Below are 19,221 nucleotides of genomic sequence, written 5' to 3'. Positions count from 1 at the left end.
GTGTCTCCCAGGCTGGAGTGCAGTGGCCTGATCTTGGCTCACTGCAAGCTCCGCCTCCCGGGTTCACGCCATTCTCCCGCCTCAGCCTCCCAAGTAGCTGAGACTACAGGCGCCCGCCACCACGCCCGGCTAGTTTTTTGTATTTTTAGTAGAGACGGGGTTTCACCATGTTAGCCAGGATAGTCTCGATCTCCTGACCTCGTGATCCACCCGCCTCGGCCTCCCAAAGTGCTGGGATTACAGGCTTGAGCCACCGCGCCCAGCCACAAGTAAACATTTTATTGGAACTATATTTCTATAGCTTCTTTTGACTTAAACCAGAGAAGCAGAGTATTAAAGACAATCTAATTATATAACTGTTGAGTACTTACTACTAGAATTGAGTACTTACAACTAGAATTAGAATTCTAGTTGTTTATTTTTCTAAGCATGGCTTTTAGGGCCCAGGTGCAAGAATGGAGAAAAGTATATGAAGAGTTGTAGGGGACTGACGTGATGGGCATCAGAGTTGGAAACAGAACGCAGACCCAGGGTGTCAATGTGGATAGCATTGAAGTGACTATATGTTTTGTGATGGTCACTATGCTTGGACTTGGGAATACATGAGTCCTTCTCTTAAGTTACTTATAGTTTTACTGTGGTGATCGACAAAAAGTAGTGCTGTTCTACCACAGAAGAACAGAAGACAGGCAAAAACTGGGAGAATTAGGGTGGCCTTCACTGAGTGGATGATACCTTGAGCTGTCTTGAAAATTAAATGAAGGCAAGAGGAAGAAAATATACAAAGACATGGAATCCAGAGAGGGCCATTATGTTCATGGGGTGATAAGATGCTTATGTGTAAGAATAAGGCATTATTGAGATAAATGATAAGAGATAATGTTGGCAAATTGTGACCACATTTGTGAAGATCCCTATTATCTATAGTTAAGGAGTTTGGATTTTAACTCCCTACCCCAGCACATACACAAATGCATATATCTATCCCGTGCCTTTTTGTTTTTTATTTTAAAGAAAATTTTAAAAGAAGATTAGTAGGGAGTGAAATGAAGAGTAGGGAAACACTGACTGACAGGAGAGATCAATTTCAAAGAGAATTCATTCATTATGAATTCTCTTGTCATGGAAGAGATCCCTGATAAAGGCGATACCAGTAAGAATGAAGAAAAGAAACAAAGAAACCTAATTTAGAGGCATTTCTGAGATAGGGGAGATAGGGTCATTAAATCCTTTTTTTTTTTCTTCTTTTCTGGGAACCCCGTAGAAGGGTTGGTTAAGTTAACGTTAGGACTTTGGTCTGGGGAGAATCATTGGGTGGTGATGCCTTTCATGCTGTCAGAGGCAAAGTCGAAGAATAGGTATTTCTGAATGTCAAGTTTGGATTGTGGTGACTATATCTACTAGACAGTGGGTTGAAAAGATTGTGTTGTACTTCCTATAGTGGAGAATAAAGTCTTAGGAGTTGGTGAGGTGATCCATGCAAGTGAGATGAGAAACCAAGAACGGAACCTGGCCCCTCCATTCTTGTTGAAGGGTTGAATAGAGAAGGAAAACCCAAATGAAAAACAGAGAACAAATGACAGAGATAGGAGCAGATCGGGAGAGAGTGGTTACATCGAAGGACCAAGGTGAAGAGTTTTGAGAAGTAAGGCATTGGGAAATAATGTCAAATGCTGTAGGACCATTCAGACAGAGTAAGAACTGAAAGAGGTGAGTATGAACCTTAGTAAGAATAGTAGAAGACATGGGGGCATAGGCCAGATTGTAATGGAATGATTTGACGAGGAATTGAGGGAATAGAGACATCCAGGAGAGATTACTCTTCCAAGATTTTTTTTTTTTTTTTTTTTTTTTTAAACAAAGGTGTGGAAGGGATGTAGTGCTATCAGTCAAAGGCAGTAGGACTGAGGAGAGTTTTGTGGCGTATGTTTTCTTGCTTGTTTAGAAGATCAAGAAGATGAGCTGTTTCTAGTTGGAAGAAGAGAAGAGATTTGAAAATAGAGTGAATGTAGCTAGAGGGGTGAAGACCTGGAGGAAATGCAATATAATAAATAGATGGAGATAATTATCTGGCCAAGTTAGCTTTGGAAAGGTGGTTACTCCTTTCCTGAGGTGCTACTAGAGAAAGGAAGGTTGTATGCTAAAAGTTAGAGCACTTGCATGGGAGAGGAGGCTTATGAAGAGAGTTAGAGATATGAGGCAGACTACTAAGTTGAGGATTGCTGATGAATCATTATGTTATTGCTCTTCAGGTTATGCTAGTGTTTCCAGTTTTGTTTTCAGTTTTTACTTTTTTACTTTTCCTTGAATAAACTATGGCTGGAATCATCCGAAGAGGCATAGTTTGAAGTAGGATGGTAGAAGAATAGGTAGGACAGAATTGAGCATGTAGGTGGCAGTGACATTGAATTGCTCAGCCATATGTTCCAGGCTCTATAGTGAAGAAAGTCAGATCCATTGAGAGCTGATAGAGTTGAAGATTAGAGATTGATTGAGGAACTAGAGGCTTTTAAGAGGAAAAGATAGTGTTTGATAGAGCTAGAGGTAAAAGGCATTAAAGTGAAAGGGGAAGGAGGTTGAGCAGAGAATGAGATTTATACATTTAATATTCTAGAGACACTCATTCTGGCCTAGCCCAGGATTTATCTATGGTAGTAATTTGTTTAAATTGACTACAGGTGAAAGTGGCTTGGTAAAGATCCAAGAACTTTAAGGCTGGAGTGCTAGATGGTGCCCGGTGGTGAATATGGAAACTATCCAGAATGAGGTGAGAGGGAGAGAGATGGGAGATGCCAAAGGCTACTATGAGTTCTAGTCTATATGAATTCCAGAGCTTCATTTCTTGAAGATCTGCTAATAATAGTGGTAAGGTAAAGAATGTATAGTATAGCTCAACCCTTTTCATGTCATGGCATTCACAGAAGATATTTCAATGAGGCCTTGGAGGTAGATGGAGAAGATTGCTTGTAGTCAGAGTCCACTGGCCCTGAAGCTCCTGCTGCCCCAGAGCGTTCCTAGCTGCCCCAGGAATTGAGGGAAACAATGTTTTGGTGTATCTACAACCCATTTTAATCTCACTGTTTGAGAAACCTTGGTGTAGCTGAGTGAACTAAACCTCTTTTTTAAAAGATGAGATTATTTGGAAATGATAGGAGAACACTGATTCAGAACTATCATTGTGATGTTGAAAGAATGCTGACCCAAACAGGTCCTGAGATTTGGATGTGAAATGTAGCCAAGAGAGGGCCATACAGGAGAAGTTGGGTGATTGTTAGGGCCTTGCTTGTGTGAAAAGTTGATTACATTGATGGGGATTGTTTTGCAGTGAGCAAGTCTATGCACGTGTACCCCCAGAGGCCAGGGGATCTGAGAGGCCAAAGAAAGAGGCTGGCAAATCCAGTTCTCAGAAAGAAACAAAATTTATAGGAGACTTAGAAACAGAAACTATAGGGTGAGTGGCTGCAAGATGGTGGATCTCCACACTCACCCTCCAGAAAGTATCCTTTATATAGTGAGCTTTTTTTCTTGGTAACACGTGTACAGCTGGTCATGTCTGAGACCCTCTTGTCAAACTTGTGACCCTTGGGGAAGTTGAGTAAGCATCTTTATGAGGAGTCATTTATGCTACAGGCATTTTTTCTTTCTAAGGGTTATCTATGTTACACGCAGTGTTTCTTGACCTTGCTGTAGAAGGCCTTGCTCTGCAGGAGTCAAACATTGGTCATTATGGCAGTTTTGCTTCAAGATGGTGTTACTCTTGCCATACAACACGCCCCTTTCCTACAGGAATAGATGAGGAAATGATAGGTGATGAATACTAAATTGGAGATCTTGCACGTGAGACTATCTTATAATATGATCTGGGGGTAGTCATGTTGGTGAATGGCCAAGTTTAACAGGAGAAAGTAAATGGAATTAGATGGTCTTGTTCATATGGGATATAGTAGAGAAGGAAATGTGAACTGGGTATTGAAATTACCCAAGGAGGTGGAAATAAGTTCTGGTGGGCAGTGGACTACACAGACTTCAATAAAGAGAGCTAGAAGAGGGTATGGTGGTTTGGTCTGAAAATCTTTCTATCAAATTAATGTTTATCATGAAGCACATATACTAGTATTTTGGGGGGAAAAGAATTTAAATTTCTTTTAAATTTTAATCTATCAGAACACTTTATTCATAGGTACTGGCTATTCTGGTCAACATATTTGGAGGAATCATGCGCTGTGATGTTATTGCACAGGGTATAGTCACGGCACTAAAAGATTTGGAAATTAAAATACCTGTTGTGGTACGGTTACAAGGTGAGTGTAAAAGGTATCTTGCAATTGTTCCTAATTCTTTAAAAGTTCACATTTCCATGGAGCTCGGTTCATTAAAACATAGTTTTTGAATAGCTGTGTCTTTGAAAGCATTATCGATACGAAATTTAAAACTATAGTTTTAAAAAAATGTTAACATTGGGGCAAAAATGTTTACACTTTTGCTTGGTATAATTTGATACACATTTTATTTGTTGTGATTTGTCTTGAAGTCTGACTTGCCTGAATTACTAAGCAAGTCAGAATTATTGTAAGGCAAAATATTTTATAAGATAACCTGGGTTTTTACAGTATTTTCTTTGGTTTAGAAGCATTTATGCTAAACAATGGAAGTCTCCTCTGTTGAGGTTTCATTCTTGTACCATGTTTTGGCAAACATTTTAAAATGCTTTTGTGTGTGCATTTAAAACATTTATATTTGCATAAATCATTTACAGGTACACGAGTCGATGATGCTAAGGCACTGATAGCAGGAAGCGGACTTAAAATACTTGCTTGTGATGACTTGGATGAAGCTGCTAGAATGGTAAATGGGCCATGTTAATCTAAGGATAATTTATAAACACAGATTCTAAAACAAAGCTAATTATTCATGTAGCTAATAATTTGTGCTTCAGCTAAATATTATGTGTGTTATGAATGGTTAAAGAAAACGATTATTTATGACTCTTGCTGAAAGATGTTAAGGCAGACTTTATTCAGAGGGACTGTTGCAATAAGCATAGAGACTACTGCAGTGGAGTTTTGCAGTAGGGGAGAAAGATTGGGCCCAACTCCAAATACAACAAGGAAAAGTGGGAATTTATAACCAAGGAAGAGGGTGGGGGCAATGGATGAAAAGTTACTAAAAGGATGCATTATGGGTAAGGGAGGACCTTGGCTAAACTGACTTAAGCAAGATTCTTGCTAAAATTGGACTATGCAGGGACAAATACAGAAGTCCAAAAGTTAGGACCAAGTTGAGAAGAGAGTTCAGAGTAGCCTTTGGGAGGCTGAGACAGGAGGATTGCTTGAGTCCAGGAGTTTGAGACTAGCCTGGGCAACATAGGGAGACCCTGTCTTCACACACACACACACACACACACACACGTATATGTATGTGTGTATCTATCTATGTTCGATAAATATATATTGAAAAAACAAAAGAGTTTGGTCAAGGAGAGAATCTTTGTCAGAACGTCTTATACCTGTGATCATCTTAAACAACGGTCAGCTCCTGCCCAATCTTGTTTCTTGTTTTGTCTGTATTCTTACGTCAAGTGTGATTATTTTCAAGCAAATCCCAGACGTTGTATCATTTCTTATATTTCATCATGCATCTATAAAAGATACAGGTATTGATAATGGTGTATTTGTTTTAGGTGGGGTAATGGTATTATGGTTATGTTTTATAAAAAATAATACAGTCTTTGAAATTTCTGAGTCTCTCATATCTTTTGTTTAAGTTCTTTGTTAGGATCAGAATAAGTCTCTGCATTGCAGTTGGTTAATATGTCACTAAGTTTCTTAATCTGTTGGTTTCCCCTTTTAAAAAGAAAAGCATTTTTTGTGGTTTATTTGTTAAAAAATCCAGGTTGATGGTCCTGTTAAGTTTCTCATAGTCTGGATTTTAATGGTTGCATCTTTAGGGTGTCATTCATTTACTGTGAGCTCTGCCTTCTCTATGTTCTCTGCCATCTGTATTTCCTGTAAACCGGGAGTTCAGTCTATAGGCTTGACCGTATTCATATTTGATTTTGGGGAGCAGGGAACAAGAATATTTCATAGTAGGTGTTGTTTAATTTCATCAAAACATATACAATGTTAGAACATTTCTTTTTGTGGTATTACTAGCCATTGACATCATAGCTTAGATCCAATATTTTGTTTGTGTTGCAAAGCGGTGCTATTGTAATTCTGTCATTCTTCACTTATTTTGCATAGGAAAAGTAGGATAATTACCTGATTGTTTGCCTTTATTGACCAATTTTCAAAATAATGTTTGTTCTATTATGTCCAATAAAGGTGACCTAGGCTTTTGTTTTGTTTTGTTTTGTTTTTGTATCTTGTTTACTTTTTGTTTTCAGGGGTGTGTGTGTGTGTGTGTGCACGCGTACACATACATGCACGTGTGTGTTCCACTGGCATACTGTTTTGAACTTCTGACTTAAACATTTGATGTAGTTCAGTTCATATAAGTTGTGATTGATTGAAATTCTCCAACCTTTGGCCTTTGGGAACCTCTCTTCAAGTTAATTTCTGAACTGCATCCTTCTGACACGCCCTCTATCTGGTATGATAAAATGTTTCAGGCTCATCTTTACATTTCTTGAGTCAGAACTTGAATGGGCCAAATGGTATTTAGAGACCACAATTTGGGCCTTAAGAGTATTCATAGATACTGGGTTGATTATTGTTTCTGAGCTTTTTAAGTGGCAAGTCTGAGAAAACATGTATTTTTTAAAGAGATGATATTTGAGTTTCATACTGGTATTTTCAATGCAAGTCCAGGAGTATGGCTTTTTATCTTTTTTTTTTTTTGAAATAGAGTCTCGCTCTGTCACCCAGGCTGGAGTGCAGTGGCTGGATCTCAGCTCACTGCAAGCTCCGCCTCCTGGGTTTACGCCATTCTCCTGCCTCAGCCTCCCGAGTAGCTGGGACTACAGGCACCCGCCACCTCGCTTGGCTAGTTTTTTTGTATTTTTTAGTAGAGATGGGGTTTCACCATATTAGCCAGGATGGTCTTGATCTCCTGACCTCGTGATCCACCTATCTCGGCCTCCCAAAGTGCTGGGATTACAGGCTTGAGCCACCGTGCCCGGCTAGATTTTTTTCTTATCTGACATCTGTTTATGCCTTCTTTCATGCCATACTATCATAATTATTCATTTGGTTTGTCCCTTAGTACAGATATGACAGTTTTATAATAAGAATACCAACAGTCTGATTACTGAAAGCAATTATATCTGCATTTCTTTCTGTCCTTTTGGGTATGTCCCACAACTTACTGGATTTTAAAATTCATGTGAAATAATTCTCTGTGTGTTTTGCCTTGGTTTGATATAGTTTCATTGTTTTTAAAGGGATTGCTTTAAAAAAAAACCCTTTTGTTTTATATTTTATATTTACATAATTCTGAAGTCGAAAGTATAGAACAAGGTATTATCAGGGAATCTAGCTTTTATATGTTTCCCTCTTTCCTTCTTCCCCAACAGGCAACCTTTTTACCTGTCTTTTTTTTTTTTTTAAGAAAGTTTTGGTTTATCTTTCCACTTTTTAAAAACATAAGCTAATTATATGTATATAACTCTATGTATGTGTACAGTAGTCCCCCTTATCTGCAGGGAATGTGTTGCAAGACCCCCAGGGGGTGCCTGAAAGACAGTACCAAACCCTGTTTATACTATGCTTCTTCCTATACATACATACCTTTGATAAAGTTTATGTATTAGACACAGTGACAGATTAACAATAATAAAGTAGAACAGTTATAACAATATACTGTGACAAATGTGAATGTGGTCTCTCAGAATATCTTACTGTTCTCTACTCACCTTTGTGGTGATAATGAGATAATAAAATGCTTACTTGGTGAGATGAAGTGAGGTGAATGATGAAGGCATTGTGACATAGTGTTAGGTTACTACTGACCTAATGGTGTAGCAGAAGGAGAATCATCTGCTTTGGTTCATCCTGGATCATTGAGCCATGATGTTGATAGTTGGATGTCGAGAGCAGATAATGTTGATGACTAATGGAAGAGTAGTTTATACAGCGTGGATACGCTGGGCAAAGAGATGGTTCACATTCTGCTCGGAGCAGGGTGGTGCAAGATTTCATCACACTTCTCAGAGCAACACACAGTTTAAAACTTAATGACTTTATATTTGTGGAATTTCTCGTTTAAAATTTTTGGACCATAGTTGACTGCAGGTAACTGAAACTGTAGAAAGTGAAATTGTGGATAAGGGGAGACTTTGTGTGTGTGTCTCCCTTTTCCCACTTTAATGGTAATGTATACTTTGTTTCTTTTACTTAACAATAATGTGTATCAGAGAACACTTCATAGTAGATACAGAGAGATGAGAATTTTTTTTTCCCTATCTTTTTTTTGTGTGTGTGATGGAGTCTCGCTGTGTCTCCCATAATCTCAGCTCACTGCAAGCTCCGCCTCCCGGGTTCACGCCATTCTCCTGCCTCAGCCTCCCGAGTAGCTGGGACTACAGGCACCCACCACCATGCCCGGCTAATTTTTTGTATTTTTAGTAGAGACAGGGTTTCACCGTGTTAGCCAGGATGGTCTCGATCTCCTGACCTCGTGATCCGCCCGCCTCGGCCTCCTAAAGTGCTTGGATTACAGGTGTGAGCCACCGCGCCTGGCTGAGATGAGAGTTTTTTATTGTCTTCCCTTCCATTATGTTTATAGACACTTCATTGAACACTCAAACACTCTTTGGGCTCTATAGCTTAATCAATAGTAGACTCTTGAATTTTTTTTTTTTTTTTGAGACAGTCTTGCTCTGTTTCCTAGGCTAGAGTACAGTGGCATGATCTCAGTTCACTGTAACCTTTGCCTCCTGGGTTCAAGCGGTTCTTGTGTCTCAGCCTCCTGAGTAGCTGGGACTACAGGCGTGTGCCACCATTCCCAGCTAATTTTTTTTTCTTTTTTTGAGACGGAGTTTCGGTCTTGTTGCCCAGGCTGGAGTGCAGTGGTGCGATCTCGGTTCACTGCAACCTTCATCTCCCAGGTTCAAGCGATTCTCCTGCCTCACCCTCCCAAGTAGCTGGGATTACAGGATGTACCACCATACCTGGCTAATTTTGTATTTTTAATAGAGACCGGGTTTCACCATGTTGGTCAGGCTGGTCTCGAACTCCTGACTTTGTGATCCACCTGCCTTGGCCTCCCCAAGTGCTGGTATTACAGGTATGCGCTACCGCACCTGGCCTTGTATTTTTAGTAGAGAGAGAGTGTTTTGCCATGTTGACCAGGCTAGTCTCGAACTCCTGACCTCATATGATCCACCCACCTTGGCCTTCCAAAGTGCTGGGATTACAAGCATGAGCCCCCACACTTAGCCAGACTCTTGAATTTGCTGAGTTAATGTGATGTCATTTCACAAAAGTAATAAAAGTCTTATGTCCTTCTTTGGGAAAGTACTTACTAGTAAATGAAATTTAACTCCAGTTTAGAGACAGAAGAATTTAAACTTAAATCTGAGTTAAAATTAAAGATTTTAATCAAGGGAATAGTAGGAGAAAATATTTCAGAAAGCCTGTTTTGACTTTGAGATGTGGGATATATTGAAGGGAAGAAAGGAGAGATAGTAGGAGTCCATCTAGTGCAATACTTAGATATGAGAAAAGGTAAAGGTAATAAATAGGTTATAACTTGCCTCTGAAAGTGCACTTTTTTGGAATGAAAGCTTGAATCAAGGAAAGCTTGGAGGACATGGAAAAGAAGGAGAAGAACCAGCCGGACCTTGATCAAATAGGTCGTGAGAGGTAAAAGTGGAACAGTTGATTTAAGTTGTGACTACAGTGTTTTTATTGACTGGGAGATTATAGAAGTCATAACAATAATATTGGATGAGATGATGATGATATTAGCAGTTACTACCATTTATTGAGTATGCGTGCAATGTTAAGCTGTTTTCTTCAAGGATTATCTCATTTTTAATACGAGTTTGGTGATAAAATTTCCATTTTTACAGATGAAAAAACAGGCTAGATAAGTTAACTTATTCAAGGTTATATGTCATAAGCATCAGAGGGGGGATTTGAATCCGAGATATCTAACTTCAAAGCCTTAACTATTTTACTGGGGAAGAGAGAAGCTGGGTTTGTTTTTTTAGTCTTAGACCTGTCTAAATTTGTATGATTTGTGTGGTAACAGGTGGATATTTTTAGACAGATTGTAGAGGGAATTGGAACTCAGGGTAGCAATTATCAACTTACTGACAAAAAGTAAAGTACTAACTACTAGACCCAAACTTCTGTCCCAATATTTTAAGTTAAGATTGTATACGTATTTCAAAACAAAAAATTTTTTTTCCCTTTTTTCTTTTTTTAGACAGAGCAAAACAAATTTTTATTTCGATATGCTTTGAGTTGTGGAGTATCCAACAGAGATACTGTTTCTGTCTTTAAGATAAAATTTGGAATACATGTATATACACACACATTTTATACACACATATATAGTCTGATATAATACATATGTATAATCCTATCAGGTGGTATAACATCTTAATCAGAAAGTATTTAATTGAAGTTTGGGCTATGAAGAGTGTCAGACTTGATTATCTTTTGAGAGTGTCATTTGCTTATAAGAATGTAATGTGATTTATAGTGATGTCAGAAGAGCCCAGATGTTTTAAATGGAAAAGATTGAGTGTACATTAATTTTGCACTGCCCTGTAGTTCTGAATTAACCTTTTTGTGAAACTTCTTCATTCTTTTCTTTTAGGTTGTAAAGCTCTCTGAAATAGTGACCTTAGCGAAGCAAGCGCATGTGGATGTGAAATTTCAGTTGCCAATATGATCTGAAAACCCAGTGGATGACTGAAGGTGTTAAATGCGCTATAATCATTAAGAATACTGTGTTCTGTGTTATTGTTCTTTTTCTTTTTAGTGTGTGGAGACTGTAATTGCCATCTAGGCACACAGACATTTAAAAGGATTTGGTCTGCATTCAATTGTACCATTCAGAATGGACTGTTTGTACGAAGCATGTATAATGCAGTTATCTTCTTTTGTTGCAGTCAGTCTTTTTTGCTTCTCCTACAAAACATAACTTGCAATTTGCCAGTTTATTATTGTTGGATACAAAGTTCTTCATTGATAAGAGTCCTATAAATAAGATAAATGTGAAGACAAAGCTTTATTCTTTAGTGTTAAAATACAGTATATTTAATAACTAGCCTCATTAGTAGAGCAGTATATTAAAATTGTTTTATGTAAAAAGTGTTTATCCTCAGCACCAAATACATAAATGTATCAGTCACTATTTATAAACAGAGCTTTCAAACACTCCTCAGAATATTCTTCTAAGTATTTTGATGAAGTAACTTTGTAATTCTTTGAACATTGTTTTAATCATTAGGAAACACTGATGAACTGCAAGTCTTCATGATTCTGTCATATTATGAAACACCTGTAGGTGTGTTGCAAATAAAGGCATATTAGCAAGGACTTGCAGACAAAATTAAGAATGTCAATTTAAGTTAATAAAAATCTCCCAATATGATTTGGATTAATGACTTTTGTTTGCTTGTTTTGAAGTTAACACAGTAGAAGTTGATGTGTTCATTATTGCAGTATAGAGGTCTAAGCACCAATTTGTAAATCATACACTTGCCATGATGGTGTGTTTTTTGTTTTGTTTTGTTTTGTTTTGTTTTGACTCAGGGTCTCACTCTGTCGCCCAAACTGGAGTGCAGTGATATGATCATGCTCACTGCAACCTCTGCCTCCTAGGCTCAAGGGATCCTCTCACCTGAGCCTCCTAAGTAGCAGGGACTACAGGCACTTGCCATGTTTTGTTGTTGTTGTTTGTTTTTTGTTTTTTGGGGGTAGAGACAGGATATCACTATGTTGCTTAGGCTGGTCTCTTACTCCGGGGCTCAAGTAATCCTCCTGCCTTTGCCTCCCAAAATGTTGAGATTACATGTATGAACCACTGCACCCAGCCAGCCATACATATTATAGAGCTACTTATAGATAGATAGTTCACTGGAAGTCTGCTATTTATGTATATGCCATCTAGTATATCCTCTAAAGGAAACGGGGGAGAATTGAATCCAAGATGCCTAACTTCAAAGCCTTTTCTTAACTATTTTACTGGGGAAGAGAGAAGCTGAGTTTGTATTTTGGTCCTGGGCATGTCTAAATTTGTATGATGTTTTTGTGTTTGTTTTTTGAGACGGAGTCTCATTCTTTTGCCCAGGCTGGAGTGCCCTGGCGCGATTTCGGCTCACTGCAAGCCCCGCCTCCTGGGTTCACATCATTCTCTTGCCTCAACCTCTCAAGTAGCTGGGACTACAGGCGCCTGCCACCACGCCCAGCTAATTTTTTGTGTTTTTAGTGGAGACGGGGTTTCATCTTGTTAGCCAGGATGATCTTGATCTCCTGACCTCGGGATCCGCCCGCTTTGGCCTCCCAAAGTGTGTATGAAGTTTTATATGGTAACAGGTGGATATTTTTAGACAGATTGTAGTCACATTGTTCTTTCTGTCCATATATGTGTATGTGTGTGTGTGTGTATACATATTGACCTTTTGCTCACTGCATAAAACTTGCTAGTTAACTAATGCCGTGGAAGGAAATATTGACCAAGCAGTAGACTATTTAACCATACTGATGGATTTGAGAACTTCTACCTATTGTGATGTTCTTAAAGTGTGATCAGATGTATATACTATGAGAGGCAGCATAACGTAGTGATTATGAGCACAGACTTTGAAAGTAGACTGCTTTGAATCTGGATCCACTACTTACTAGCTATGTGAGGGCTTCTTTTGTTTTTTGTTTTTTTGAGACAGGACCTCAGTCTGTCAACCAGGCTGGAGCGCAGTGGCACAATCATGACTCACTGCAGCTTCAATCTCCTGGGTTCAAGTGATCCTCCTGCCTCAGCCTCCTTTTGTAGCTATGACTACATGTGCATGCCACCATGCCCAGCTAATTTATTTTTTATAGAGATGGGGTCCTGCTACATTGCCTAGGCTGGCATCAAGTAGTCTTTCTGCTTTAGAATAAGTTTTGATGCTCGTGTCCCTCAGATTCCTTAGCTCTTTTCTTATCAGTGAAGTTTAGTAAGGGAAGAGAACAAAAATATGTGAGAGAATTTATATTTAGAAAACATAAAATATGTATTTTTAGCCAAATATATATTGGGTAGTTTACATATATATGACCCAGAGTATCAGAGCCATAAACCATTTAAAATTATAGCCGGGTGCGGTGGCTCATGCCTGTAATCCCGGCACTTTGGGAGGCCAAGGTGGGTGGATCACCTGACGTCAGGAGTTTGAGACCAGCCTGGCCAACATGGTGTAACCCTGTCTCTACTAAAAATACAAAAATTAGCCAGACATGGTGGCGGGCGCCTGTAATCCCAGCTACTCGGGAGGCTGAGACAGGAGAATCGCTTGAACCTGGGAGGCAGACTGAGGTTCAAGTGCGCCAAGATCACGCCACTGCACTCCAGCCTGGGCAACAGAGAGCGAAACTCCATCTTAAAAAAAATAAAATGTGATAAAGTTATAATTAAAAGTCCAGTCATTTAGTTTTTGCTTTTTAAAGATTCATTCCAAAGAATACCAGTCAGTGATTAACTAAGATTGGCATTATTTGTATTATTTGTATTATTCGAGGTCTACTTAGGAGTTAAAAACAATGCTTGTTAGAGAGGACACAATACAGATTATTGGTAATACTAGTGTTTTAGTTACCTATTCTTGCATAACATCACCACAAACAGTGAGTTTCAAACATTTCCTATCTCATTTATATCTCATGTCTGTGGGTTTGGGATCAGTGTAGCTGGGATTGGTTCTGGTGCTACAGTTATTCAAAGGTGTCACTGAGCCTGGACGACCTACTTCCAAGGTGGCTAACTTGTATGGCTTTTGGCCCGAGGCCTCAGTTTCTCATGTGGACCTATCCACAGGGCTGCTTGTGTCCTTGTGACATGGCAGCTGGATCTTTGCTCCCTGCCCCCTGCCCCCCAAGCCACAGTGCTTTTGTGTTCTAGTCTCATTGTCACTTCTGCTATTTATTAGAAATCAGTCTCTAAATTCAGCCCACAAGGGGAGGGAAATTAAGCTCCACTTTTTGAAGGGAGAACCACCAAAGAATTTATTAACCTTTTTCAAAAGCATCACAATTCGTGCTTGAAGACTGAAAGAACAAACAGTGGATGTTGAGTTAACTCAGTTTAGTAGCTGCTAGGTCAGAGGTGGTACTTGGAATCTGCTAGTTTGGAAGCGTTCTGATGCTTGGAATGCAAAAAGGAGTGCATTGGCTTCAAGTGTTTCTTAAGTGGCTGAAGGGGAAAACTGCAACAAAGTATTAGGTAAGGCAAGGAGGAAATATTTCAAGGACAAAGTGATCATTGGTGTCTACTGCAGCTCAGAAGTTAAGTATGGTAAGGACTAAAAAGTAACCAGTGGAATTGAAACTATAACTAGTCTTGGCAAGAATGATTATGGAGAATGTGGAGAATGGAGACATGAAGCAACCAGCTGGTAGCTGCTTATACACCCTCACACCTCCGTTTCCTAAAACACATACAACCTTGAGTATTTATGCAGGGCTGATAACTTGCTTCCTTGTGGGCCCTACCCGCTTCATATACCCGCTACCCATACATCTAAGGTATAGTTGAGTAGATCCTAGACTACTGTGGTTTGTACCGAGTACAACCAGTTTTGACTATTAACCTTGCAGTTACAAAGCCTAGACTAAGCCGGCTTGATTCTGGCACTTGGTGGCAGATGCACATGAAGGGGGAAAATAAGCAGGCAAAAACAAAACCAAAAAAAAACCAACTCTCAAAACTCCAGCAGGGCAATGAAGCTGTTAATATTTTGGTGAGTTTTCCTGTCTGGCAAAGAATTCTATTTAAAGAAGTTGCAAGGCCGGGTGCAGTGGCTCATGCCTGTAATCCCAGCACTTTGGGAGGCCGAGGTGGGCGGATCATGAGGTCAGGAGATTGAGACCATCCTGGTTAACATGGTGAAACCCTGTCTCTACTAAAAATACAAAAAATTAGCTGGGCGTGGTGGCAGGCGCCTGTAGTCCCAGCTACTCGGGACGCTGAGGCAGGAGAATGGCATGAATCCGGGAGGTGGAGGTTGCAGTGAGCTGAGATTGCGCCACTGTACACCAGCCTGGGCGACAGAGCGAGACTCCGTCTCAAAAAAAAAAAAAAAAAAAGTTGCAAAATGATGGATGTAAATGTTGGATGGTGGTCAAGGGTAGAGTTCTGTAGTTAGTCGTGCTCTTTTGTCCTGTCGATGTAAAGGGTTGAGGAAAGTCCTATGGTAAAATCAATTTTTAGATTTCTATAATTTAATAAGTAGTGGTAAAAGATTTAGAGGTTTGCAGTATAAAATGAGGAAAAAAGTAAGCTGGGCGCAGTGGCTCACGCCTGTAAACCCAGCACTTTGGGAGGCTGAGGCAGGTGGATCACCTGAGGTCAGGAGTTCAAGACCAGCCTGGCCAGCATGGTGAAACCCCATCTCTACTAAAAATACACAACCCCAGGCGTGGTGGCGGCGCCTGTAATCCCAGCTACTCTGGAGGCTGAGGCAGGAGAATCGCTTGAACCCAGCAGGTGGAGGTTGCAGTAAGCCAAGATTGTGCCACTGCACTCCAGACTGGGAAACAGACCAAGACTATGGTCTTAAAAAAAAAGAAAAAAAAAGGTTGGTAAATACATTTTTGTTTAAATTTAAAGTTTGATTTAAAATCAGGTGAAAGTCAAGGGATAAGATCTTGTTGCTTTCAAAGTTGGTCTTCAAAGTGACAGCCTGAAGCGGAGAACATTGGGAAATGAAGGAGGGAGATCTGTGATGACGTAGAAGAGAAGCAATAATAACCAGCATTCTTGAACGCCAGGATTGGACCCACTGTTGGAGTGCATTTTGGATTGAGGCTGTGGCAGTCTTTGTTCTCCTTTTCTAGGAGCTCCAACCTTCCTCTTCTATTCGGAAGAAATTTAAGGACCTTAGTTATTCATGACTTTGCCTCCTGTGGATTAAGACTATAGGCAGCTTTTTGTTTCTTCATCTTTTTCTTCACAAGTACCAGCTTCTGTTTTTCATTTCTTTCAGTCTTGTGTGTACATCCTTGTCCTGTGTCTTGCCTGCCTTCCATGGTTAGTGGGAGGTAGCCTTCCCATGCATGCCATCCCAACCTGCCTGTCTTCACCAGGCGTTCTCATTGGTTGTGCAGTCAGCAGGAAGCTCTGACTCAGTAAGCAGTCAATCCCACTGTGAGGACAAATGAGACCGACAGTACTGACCTTCCCAGGGCCCAGTCAGGCAGCTGCCTGTAGGAGTTTGATTTGCCCTCCCCATCACTTCTGTCTCATTCTGTCATTGTAGCCTTCATTCTTTTGGCTTTAGCTTTCAGGTTCCCAGGTGAAGAAGCAAATACATGAGGACTTTTGGACCTCCACAGATATTAATTAATGCTCTAATCCCTGAAACATGTGTATACATTACTTTCCATGGTAAAGGAAATTTGCAGATGTCATTCAGCTGTGGACCTTCAAATATGGGAGCTTATTCTGGATTTCCCTGCAGGCCCAATCTAATCACATGAGCCCTTAAAAGCAGAGAATAATCTACAGCTGGAGGCAATGATTCAATGCCCCATTGCTGCCTCTGAGATGTAGGGTTTGTGTGCAAGGACTGGAGAGAGACCTTTGGCTGAGTGTGGCTGTTAGCTGACAGCAAGCAAGGATGTGGGCGTCTTAGTCCTACAAGTGTAAGGAGCTGGATTTTGCCAGCCATCTGAATGCATTCTGAGGTAGGTTCTTCTCACAGCCTCCTGACGAGAGCACAGCTCACTGACTCCCTGATTTTGGTATTGTGAAATTAAGCAGAGAAACCAGCCAAGCCCATCCAGGTGCTTGACCTGCAGAACTGTGAGATAGTAAGTTTGTGTTGTTTTAGACTGTGAAATTGCTGCTAATTTGTGATGGCAGAGATAGGAAATTTAATACACTACCATATTTACGCCTCTGTGCATAAGTTATAATAAGCCAGCTCTTAGAGGAAAGATGAGTTTAAAAATAAGGGCCATTTTTTAAAAATTGGAAATTAAAATTCTATAATGGACTGATTCTTTTATAAAAAACAATTACTAGAAGAGTGAAATTTTCAAAAAGCATAGAAAAGCCTCATTTCTTTTATTCATTTATTTTTGGTTTTACAGGATAAAATGGCTCTTTCAAAGTGCTAAGCCTCAATTCTTTTATTCATTTATTTTTGATTCTACAGGATAAAATTGCTCTTTCAAACTGCTATAAAAGTTTCTAAATACTTTTAAATATCTGTTTATCGCTTGCAGATTTGTGATCTGTTTATGGACTGGCATCAGTCCACAGATAACATTTTGAGTAGGTAGGACTGAAAAAACACTCCATCACATCCAGTTTATAAACACAAATTGGAAGTAGGCTGTAAACAAATATCTAGGGATAAGAGACTCAACATTGAATAGTTGTGGTTAACATTATGGTACTCACAGCTATGTAAATCTGTGAAATTGCCATTAACTAAAGAAGTCATGACTGTTGCATGTCCTAGAGTCTAATCAGTGGTAATACAGTAACACAGAAATCACTAAGTTTAGCAGGTTGGGAGAAGTATTGAAACGGCCAGGAGTGGCCTAAGCTTCCTGGTTCATTTGTTGCCAATGTATTAGTCCATTTTCACACTGCTAATAAAGACATACCTGAGACTGGGTAATTTATACAGGAAAGAGTTTTAATGGACTCACAGTTCCACATGGCTGGGGAGACCTCAAAATCATGGTGGAAGGCAAGAAGGAGCAAGTCATGTTTTACATGGATGGCAGCAAGCAGAGAGCTTGTGCAGGGAAACTCCCCCTTATAAAACCAGTGGCTCACGAGCTGTAATCCTAGCACTTTGGGAGGCCGACGCGGGCAGATCACCTGATGTCAGGAGCTCAAGACCAGCCTGGCCAACATGGCGAAACTCTGTCTCTACTAAAAAAAAAATTACAAAAATTAGCCAGGCATGGTGGTGTGTGCCTGTAATCCCAGCTACTCTGGAGGCTGAGGTAGGAGAATTGCTTGAACCCCGGAGGTGGAGGTTGCACTGAGCCAAGATTGCACCACTGCACTCCAGCCTGGTGACAGAGCGAGACTGCATCTCAAAAAAAAAAAAAAAAACCAAAACCAAAAAACCAAAAACCATCAGCTGTCACAAGACTTATTCACTATCATGAGAACAGCACAGGAAAGACCCAGCTCCATGATTCAATTACCTCCCACCAGGTTCCTCTCACAACACATGGAAATTGTGGGAACTATAATTCAAGATGAGATTTGAGTGGGAACACAGTCAAACCATATCACCAATGAAACACTAACATCTATTAATGTCTTCAATAGGAGTTGATTGACCACCAGTTGAGACCCTGCAGTTCATCAGTTGAGAGTGACAATTCCAGAGTGACCAGCTGAGCATGTAATAAGAAGGAAACTGGAGAAGAACCTCAACTACTTTACGATTATTCCTATGATTTGTTCTTAAAGCAGAGAAGCCTCTTTTTGTTTTTGATATCCTTGTTTGATGAAACTAGCATCATTCTAGAAAAAAGATCTTTGTTTTAGTAAAAATGACACATACTCATTGAAAAAATAAACCCCTTCAAAACTGGAATGATACAAAAAAGTGCAGACAAGTAAAAATCACCTGCAATGCCAGAACCCAGAGATAACTAATGTTAACAGTTTTGTAAACAATCTTCTGGTCGTCTCTACATATGAGTATATGTGCATAGATATGAATACACTTTTACGTAAATAGGATCATATACATAATGTTCTATAATTGCATTTCTTCGATCAACTAAGGATCTTTCCATGGCATCAAATATAGTTCTACATAATTTTTAATAGCTGTACATACAAGAGAATGTATATATCATGGTTTATTTAACCTAGTCTTGCATTTATTGACATTTGGTTTATATGTCTTTAACATTATAAATATAACAGGCTAACACTCTGGTGCATATGTCTTTCAGCACATGGGTAATTTATCCTTAGGGTAAAAACCTGTAAGTGGAATAGCTGTGTAAAAGCATGAACTGCTTTCTGGAAGGTCTCTTTTGGTTACTCTTCCATTCACAATGCACAATAATATTTCCATACTTGATA

General features: G+C 39.6%; 1 protein-coding gene across 2 annotated transcripts in view; it reads left to right on the top strand.

Moving 5' to 3' along the window:
• Positions 1 to 18,725, top strand: part of SUCLA2 (succinate-CoA ligase ADP-forming subunit beta) — a 70,204-nt gene extending 51,479 nt beyond the window's left edge. The window contains exons 9-12 of one of the 2 annotated variants that reach the window (XM_050766327.1): positions 4,181 to 4,301; positions 4,757 to 4,845; positions 10,768 to 10,868; positions 18,451 to 18,725. In XM_050766327.1, the coding sequence (XP_050622284.1) occupies positions 4,181 to 4,301; positions 4,757 to 4,845; positions 10,768 to 10,842 (285 nt within the window). In that variant the 3' untranslated portion in view covers positions 10,843 to 10,868; positions 18,451 to 18,725. Of the gene's footprint in view, positions 1 to 4,180; positions 4,302 to 4,756; positions 4,846 to 10,767; positions 11,548 to 18,450 lie in introns of those variants that run through there. The other variant, XM_050766325.1, reaches the window with a different exon arrangement.
• The last annotated feature ends 496 nt before the right edge of the window (positions 18,726 to 19,221 follow it).

This window comes from Macaca thibetana, chromosome 17 (assembly GCF_024542745.1).
Source record: "Macaca thibetana thibetana isolate TM-01 chromosome 17, ASM2454274v1, whole genome shotgun sequence".
In the NCBI taxonomy this organism is placed as follows: domain Eukaryota; kingdom Metazoa; phylum Chordata; class Mammalia; order Primates; family Cercopithecidae; genus Macaca; species Macaca thibetana.
The sequence above is the reverse complement of the archived record's forward strand: the minus strand, read 5'-3'. Positions and strand labels throughout refer to the sequence as shown.